The sequence below is a fragment of the Grammomys surdaster genome, unplaced genomic scaffold, assembly GCF_004785775.1.
Source record: "Grammomys surdaster isolate TR1022 unplaced genomic scaffold, NIH_TR_1.0 273, whole genome shotgun sequence".
Classification (NCBI taxonomy): domain Eukaryota; kingdom Metazoa; phylum Chordata; class Mammalia; order Rodentia; family Muridae; genus Grammomys; species Grammomys surdaster.
In genome coordinates this window covers 577236-586110 of record NW_021604714.1, presented here as the reverse complement: position 1 = coordinate 586110, position 8875 = coordinate 577236, and the positions used below count along the sequence as shown (strand labels likewise).

At 46.4% G+C, this 8875-nt stretch overlaps 1 protein-coding gene across 3 annotated transcripts in view; it reads right to left on the bottom strand.

The window, feature by feature from the left end:
* The window catches only part of Pla2g12b (phospholipase A2 group XIIB), an 18225-nt gene that overhangs the window by 7189 nt on the left and 2161 nt on the right, over positions 1 to 8875 (bottom strand). For 2 of the 3 annotated variants that reach the window (XM_028776823.1, XM_028776822.1), the window contains exon 2: positions 3977 to 4065. The exons of the other annotated variant lie outside the window; for it this stretch is intronic. In XM_028776823.1, coding sequence (XP_028632656.1) covers positions 3977 to 4065 — 89 coding nt within the window. The remainder of the gene's footprint in view (positions 1 to 3976; positions 4066 to 8875) is intronic. 3 annotated transcript variants of the gene reach the window in all.

Genomic DNA, 8875 nt, shown 5'->3' with positions numbered 1-8875 from the left:
ATTCAGTGGTACATGAGTGCATTCAGTGCTGCATGAGTGCATTCAGTGCTGTGTGAGTGCATTCAGTGCTGCATGAGTGCATTCAGTGCTGCGTGAGTGTATTCAGTGTTGCGTGAGATCACAGAGCAGATGAAGTAAGTACTAGAGGGGACGTCTTAAATGCCTTTGCAGTTTCCTGATAACATGGGCTTGATTTCTTGCTTATTGTTTTCCCAGACAGGTTCTTATGTAGCCCACGCTAGCCTCAAATTCATTATGGCCTTGATGAATTCTCCTGCCTCCGCACCTGGCTTTGGAGGCTAGAATGCGGATGAGAGGTGAAATCCGCTTTCAGGGTGTGTGAGGAGTGCGCCGTCAGTGCTGGTAGAGCCTCTCCTCAACAGAGCCTTTCAGGGTCTCTTATTAACCCGAGGTCACCTGATGCAGAATAAGGACTTCCACAATTTAAAATGTCCTCTTAGCAAAACAAAACGACACAACAACAAAATCCCATTAAAGACAGCCCAGCTCATTAGATGCGGCACAGGCTGGGTACTGTAAGTCTTCATAGGCTGCAGATGTCTAATGCCTAAAGAAAAAGGCTTTGCCTGCCCCTGTTACCAAAGTGTAGTGACCACCACTCCACTTGACCGAATGGGAGACTCTTGAACTACTTTTAAATAGTGTGTATCCTTTTGTTTGTTTGTTTGTTTGTTTGTTAGTGAGCTGGTCTCACAGTGTAGATCTAGCTGGCCTTGAACTCGGAGGTCCACCTGCTTCTGCGTCTGAGTGCTATGTACAGCATTAACTGATCAATCAGTTGATTGGTGATTGATTGGTTGACTGATTTTGGCAGCCCTCGGGACTGAACTCAGGGCCTTGCACATGCTAGGCAAGTTCTCTGCCACTGAGCTACGTCCTCTGTCCTGTGCGGTCACTTCTAGAATAGCTAAACTCACAGCGGAGAATGTGTTATTTCTCTGCTACACTCAGTGGAGAGGATATTCTTGGCTCGCACGTTTACTGCTGATTGTGAATAAGCTGGCCCCGGGCTGTGCAAGGAACCAAAGCACTGCATGGTAAGAAGCAAGACATTTAGTTTCACATACTTAAGAAAACATGTGCAGCCAATAGGCGGTCAAGCTTCTTCTAGCCAATCAGTGTGTAAACACTTATTTCTGACAGACGCATGGAAATTGCCTAGAGGATGGAGACTCTTCCTGCAGTCGGTGCAGAATTAAAGTGTAATTAATAGGCGAGCCGCAGGTCAGACAGAACAAGGGTCCTAGAGCTGCTTAGAAGTCTGTTGCCCAGTGAAATTCTTAAATCAGCTAAAACTTGAGGTTTAGCTGTATGTATTAAAATATAATCCAGGAGCCTGGGGAGGTGGCTCAGAGGAACACTGACTGCTCTGCCAGAGGACCTGAGTTTGATTCCCAGCATCGGCATTGATATGATCTCTCAGAATTTGACACTATCCAGGGATCTAATGCCCTCTTCTGGCCTCCCTAGGTACTGCAGGCATGAAGGGCACAGACATACCTGCAAGCAAAAACATCCATACACACGAAACCATCCAAACACATAAAATAAAATTTAAAAGAAAAAAATGTATTTTAAAGAAAACTTTTTAAAAAAAAGATACTATTCTTGGCCTGAGATGGCTATTAGTGACATATTTGCCATGCAAACATGAAGGCCTGACAGTTAACTCTCCCTGTCCATATCAAGGTTGGCTGCCCGAAACCCATCCAGGGAAGACAGGAACAAGAGGAGGCTGTGAGCCAGGCAGTCTAGCTAAACCGGTAAACTCTAGGTAAGAAGTAAGAAGGAGGCGGCTCAGTCGAGCTGTATAGGTCGTCGGAGGATCCTAGTCCTGTTCCCCAGCGCATACATAAAAGCCAGGAACTGTAGCTTGTCGATCAACCCCCCAGTGCAGGGGGAAGGCTGAGACAGCTGGATCCCTAAAGCTGATTGGCCAGCCGGCCTAGCCAAGTGATGAGCTCAGGTCCAATGAGAGACCCCCACCTCAAAAAAAAAAAAAAAAAAAAAAAAGGCAGACGATAGGCTCAGGTTGTAAAAGCACAAGGCACCAAACCTTAAGACTTGAGTTCAATCCTCAGAACCCCAGGACCCTAGAACCCCAGGACCCCAAGATCCCCAGAACCCCAAGTTCCCCAGGACCCCAAGATCCCCACAGTGGAAGGAGACAACTCCTGCAAGTTGCCCTCTGACCTCCACAAGCACATGGCATGCATGGCCCCACACTCAAAACAAATAAAAATCTAATGTAAAACATTTAAAAAGTAAATGAGAAAACCATCCAGCATTGACCCCCCCTAGCCTCCACACACACGTGCATGTCACCAGCGTGCACAAGCACACACACTCACACAAGAAAATCTAAAGTGGAGAGCAAATGAACACGATATCCGGTGTCACCCTCTGCCTTCCCGAATGCACGTGTGCTCATAGACACACACACATACACACACACATACACACATGACACAACTCAATATCACAGCTGATGTCCCTCCAGCTACATTTTATATCAAACCTCTTCTAATGTGCAGGTCCAAAGCATGATCTATCTGTCTGTCTGTCTGTCTGTCTGTCTCTCCCTCTCTCTCCCTCTTTCTCCCTCTCTCTTTCTCTCCCTTCATCCCCCCTTTCTCTGTGCATGTGTGTTCATGCATGCTCAGGTGTGCATGTGTGTGTATGCTTGTGTGTGTTCGTGTGTGTGCTTTTGTGTGTGTATGTGTGTGCACCCATGTAAGCTTGTGAGTGGAGGCCAGAGGACAACATCGGCTATTATTTCCCAGACACCAATTCTCTTGCTTTTTTGAGTCAGGGTCCATCTTTTGCCTGGAGCTTTCCAAATAAATTAGTTTTGCTGCCTAGGGAGCTCCAGGCACCTAGCTGTTCTCATTCCAAGCATGTGCCACGATGACCAGGCTTCTTAACATGGGTTCTGCGGATCAAACTCAGATTCTCTTGATTGCAAGGCAAGCACTGCGCTGACTGAGCTATCACCCATCCCAACCCCTTAATTTTTGAGACAGGGTCTCATGTAGCCCAGGCTGATCCCAACTTCACTCTGTAGTGAAGAATGACCTTGAACTTGTGGTCCTCCTGTTTCAACCTCTGGAGTGCTGGGATTACAGGCATGGGCCACTACACCTAGTTTATGTGGTACTGCTTAGAGCTCCGTACATGCAAGGCAAGCACTCTACAAACCCCAGCCAGGTCTAAGAACTCCTCAAGGAGGTCAAGTCACAGCTTGCTTCTGGGAGAGGCAGACAGTTTGAGAAGGGGTCGGTGATATGCTAACGAATCTCAGTAAGCAGCCGGTGTGTCAACCTGCAAACATTTTTTTAAGATTTATTTATTTATTTATTTATTTATTTATTTATTGGATATGAGCTCTCTGTCAGCATGTATGCCTGTTTACCAGAAGAAGGCATCAGATCCCATTACAGATGATCATGAGCCACCACGTGGTTGATAAAAATTGAACTCAGGACCTCTGGCAGAGCAGCCAGTGCTCTTAACCTGTCTCTCTAGCCCAAACTGCAAACGTTGTTGCTACGACACTTTGAACACAAAGCTACCGCTTGCAGAAGTCAGGCAACATAGCAATCAATCCATTCTTTCTGGCTAGTTCCAGCCACTCTAGTCCATCACTGGAATGGATTACTAGTTTAAGTAAATCACCATCGTCCAATCATCTTTATGTTGTGTCCTGATGCTGTAAATCTTGGCTGATGCTTACAGTGGTGACTTTCACAGACACCAGAAACTCAGCCATCTGAGAAAATGAATTCAAACATCTTCCCTGGAAATTCTCTCCCTTCCCTCAATTCTAGTTTAAAATTCCATATCTCACTGTGCCAGGAGATTCCATAAATGATCGCTTCCGTCAGTGATGTCACTTGGATTGCTCTTAGTTACTTAAAAACACATCAATCAAGAAGGTAATATTAGTGGTACATACACTTCCTGGTACCTTGATACCCAGGAAATAGGAACTGCAACCATTGGGCTCCTGGGCTTTGTAGCCAGGTCTGGGCATCGGCGCCTTTCCTAGCAGGAAGAAGGAGAAAGGTGGAAGAAATATTTAGAAGTCAAACACTCGACACTTATTCATCAAATAAACACTTCCTTAAAGCATATCCCGTTTTTCATTTAAAGGTCACTCTCTCCCGTAAGATATTCACATTGAATAGGTAGTGAGGAGGAGGAGGAGGTCAAAAAGGATTTCTCTTTACAGTTTTACAAATTAAATACCTCCTCCGGACAGAGTGGGGCCACGCCCCCAGTACAGCCCAGCACACTGGAGGTCACACATTGACAGAATGGTAGCTGTGCCATCGAAGATGTTAAACTTGGCATTGAAGAAAGCTTAGGGCATCTCCGAAGGTGCAGACAGAGCATCCCTGACCACCGAGCAAAGCCAATGCCTGATGTTCAGGAACTCCGTGGAAACAGCCTGGATGTTTTGACTTGTTCATGAGGCTTAAGAATCGTTTTAGCGATCTTACAAACGTGTCAAAGAAGCTGGTTCTGTTGCACAAAGAGGAATGAATCATCATGTAACCTTGACCTGCCTGCTTCCTGCCCTGGTCCCTGCTTCCTGCTGTGACAGGATGTGTGAGACCCCTGCCACAACCGTGAGCTCTACCATAGCCTCCTCGACATGACACACACACACACACACACACACATACACACACACACACACACACACGCCTACGTGCTGATACCCTCTGAGACCATGAGACAAGATGAATCTTCTTTAATTTGCTTTGAATTTCTCCTCTGAGGTGTTTATGGAAGAGATGAAATGCACAGTACTCTAGGAGTAGAATTTCTGGGTCAAACCATTTATTTTGTTTTTAATTCTGTATATACATTTGGCTCTGCGTGGTGGTGTGTATACGAACATGCAGATGTGGCCGAGTGCAAATGTCGGCCGAGTGCAGATGTCGGGCGAGTGCAGATGTGGGCCAAGGGCAGATGTGGGCCGAGTGCAGAGGTTTTGGACACTTTTAGAGCTGGAGATCCAGGCAGCTATGGGCATCTGTTAAGAGGCCTTCTAAACTGCTGAGCCATCTACCTGCCCCATCAATTCTTATGTACAAAGAAGCTATTGCTTTTGACAGTGATTGTTCTAGAACTGTACCAGGACCTTGATCACTGTAAGAGCAAATTCTGCCACTGATCTATGCTCTGTCCGTCCAACACTTCGGCTGTAACTGTGAGAGTCTCAGGCTGATTAAGTATCTACAGTTACTGCTCAGCCTGACTTTCCTTAGGCCACAGTTGAATACTAGGCGAGTTCTGCTCATTCCTATGTGTGAGGTGTTCTGGGGCTGGAGATGCTTCTGGTGGACATTCTTCACCCTCATCACTGGTAGAAGGAAGCATCTTGCTTCGTTCTTGTAATATTGGGTTGAGATTTTTGTAATCTCTTTGCACATGTGAGTGAGTTCATGTGTGTGTGTACATGCATGTGTAGTATATGTATGTGCATGTACATGTGTGTGGTGTATGTGTGTGCACATGTGTGTGCATGTGTGGTGTGTGTAGTACATGGTGGTGTGTCTTGTGCTATGTGTGGTACGGTGTAAGTGTGGTGTGTGTGAGGTATCTGTGGAATGTGTGTTTGTGTGGTGTGTGGTGGTATGTGTGTGCATGTGTGTGGTATGTTTGTACTGTACTTTTGTGTGTGTGTGGTGTATGTGGTGTGTGTGTAATATGGGGTGTGTGTGTGTAATCTGTGTCTGTGTGGTGCATGCAGTGTGTGTGTGTGTAAAGTGGTGTGTGTGTGTGCCCGCGTGCGTGCGTGCGTGCGCGTGCGCTGTACCTGTTGGCGGAGGTACCTGGAACCTGCCTGTCTCTGCCCTGCAGGGCTGGGTTAGAGGTAAGTACCAGCAGGCCCAGCGAGTACACAGGCCAGGATCTGAATGCAGCTCTTCCTAACAAGTGTCTGTGCTTGTGCCATCAGCACTTACAGGTCGGCTGGCTCCCAGTTCTGAAACTCTAAATAAACTAGACCAGCTCAGGGGCTCTCAGAAAACGTGTATGCAGCAACACATTTGTGTGGAAATGAAAGAAACGCAAGTCCTTCTGCAGCTGTTCAGGCTCAGCACCCCAATTCTTACAGGGGCCAGTCACCTTTCCTGGGGTTGAGCACTAGACACCCCGACCTCGGTCTGGAGTTTCTATCTGTTCTCAAACCCAAGCCCCAGCGTCTGCAGCGTTTGCCTCTGCCTGCCATCTCTGAAGATTTCCATTATCATCATATGTGTGAATCTGTGTGTGTATGAGTGTGTGTGAGTGAGTGTGAGTGAGTGTGTGTGAGAGAAAGTGTGTGTGAGAGAAAGTGTGTGGGTGTGAGCGTGAGTGAGTGTGAGTGTGTGTGTGAGAGAGTGTGTGTGAGAGTGTGTGTGTGTGAGAGGAAATGTGTGTGAGAGAAAGTGTGTGTGAGTGTGTGTGCACGTGAGCATGTATGTGAGTGTGTCAGTGTGTGTGAATGAGAGTGTGAGTGAGTGTGTGTGAGAGTGTATGTGTGTGAGAGAGGAAATGTGTGTGAGAGAAAGTGTGTGTGAGTGTGTGTGTATGTGTGTACGTGTGGGAGAGGGGGTGCTGGGGAACAATCTGACATCAGTAGCTGAGTCACACATGGACAAACAATGGAGCCGTGTGGTATAATTCAATGTTGTCTCTTGAAGTAAGACAATGGGGATTTTATCTCTTCCCCAGATTGCTCGTTTATCCGCGTTCCGCACAGCTACCTTTATAGACATCAGGAAAAACGTAAATAAAACCAATGCCTGAATTCACAGGCAATGCATTTTTATGGTTTCCTTTTAAACTACTTTCTATTATCTTAGGTGTATGGGTGCTTTGCCTGCACGTGGGTCTTTGTATTGCATGCATGCCTGATGTTCTTGGAGACAAGAAGAGAGTATCAGATCCCCTAGAACTGGAGTTACACATGATTGTGGACCATCATGTGGGTGCTGGGAATTGAACCCTGGTCCTCTGGAAGAGGCTCTTAACCACTAAGCCATCCCTCCAGTCCCCCATCAGCCCCCCAAAGCATCTTTTTTAGTGACTGCAGGAGGTGATTGCTGCAGACTCTGGAGACTTGCCAAGTTGCCCTTGGTCTTCCGCATTTAAGAAATCATAAAAGAGAAACCTCTAAAGTCAGTTTGGAAGATAATGGAATGGCCGGCTGCCCTGCCCACGATGCTGGTGAGCTGCAGGGTTATTCACTGTGAGAAGCTGCTTGGGAAAGAAGCATGGTTCTAGTGGAGGAGACAGCTGAATTTAGACAGATATAACACACTCTAGTCTCCAGCTGTTGTTTATAGCTTTGATGCTCTGAGCCTGGGCATCCCCAACATGCTATGTTTACGTGTGGATTTATTTCCTGGTGCGGTTGAGAACTTGAAACTGTTTCCTTGGCTTGCAAATGGTGACTCCCCTAATGCCAGCCTTTTATAACCTGCCAATTACAAGTGGGTTTCATCTATTTTAATGATCAGGGGCGGGAACCAAAACAAGAATAATATTTTATGACATGTGAAGATTATATGAAATTCAAGTTTTAGTGCTCATAAAGAAGTTTTATTGGGGCAGAGCCACCCTCGTTTGTTATGCATTAGCTGTGGCTGTTTCCACGGGAAAAGAAATCACAGGGGAGTGCTGCAATCTTGAACCAAGGATGCTTTTCTAATCAAGATGTAGAAGTCAGGGGCCGTAAAGGAAGAGACTGACAAATTTGTCTTCATAAAATGTGAAGCCAAAATAAAGTTAACCCGATAAACACAGACATCAGGATGGAGGTTCCGGGAAGAGTCAGTCGCAATGCCCAGCAATGCCGTCTCTGGCCACAGGTCCCACGGTCTTGACCAACCTTTGTCCTCTCTCATTTGTGTTACTATAAAGACTGAGAGAAGGGCACATCACAGATCAGGGGTCTGAATGTCTCCTGTGGAGGGTGACGATGCCCTCACCCAGTTGCTTTCCAAAGGGCACCAGCACGGGCACAAGTGCACGCACGTCTGACAACCTCCAGGGATGTCCAGATGAGCAGCATAGTGATTCAGAGGCGGCAAGATCGCATCCATCCCATCAACAGAACAGACTTTTCTCTTTTCACAGGCTTCTGAGGACCCAGTGAAGGCTGTAAGAAAGCTCGTTGCTGGGGAAATAGGCAAACTCACAAGTATGTGAAGTTTTTCTATGAAATTTCAGACACATAAAAATGTCTCTTAAAAAATTAAAAATGATAGGCCTTGGAATGTAGTTCAGTTGGTGGGGTGCCTGATGACAGGAATCTGTGGATTTCAGCCCCAGATGTGAGTAAACTGGACATGTTGGCATGTGTTTATGTTCTCAGTACCCAGGAGGTGGAGGCAGGAGGATCAGGAGTTCAAGGTCATCCTTGGCTACATAAAAAGTTTGAAGCTAGCCTGGGCTATGAGACACCATCTCAAATTATTTAAAAAGGTGGAGATTTGCTGCAGTACAAAGCTTCTGAACATAAAAAGGAGCCATGACAGACCAGAGACAGCGGAGAGACAGGGAGAAGGCATCTGCACACTGCACAGCTGAGAAAGGGCTGGTACCCAAAACACAGACAGGAGCGATAGCAGAAATAAAACAACCCGACTTTAGAATGGCTAAAACATGTTTCTTGCTGGCTGTGGTGGCCCGGGCCTTTAATTCCAGCACTAACGTAGCAAAGGCAGGCAAGGAGATCTCTAAGTTCGAGGCCTGCCTGGTCTACAGAATGAGTTTCAGGACATCCAGAGCTACACAGAGAAACCCTGTCTCAAAACAAAACAAAACAAAACAAAACAAAACAAAACAAAACAAAACA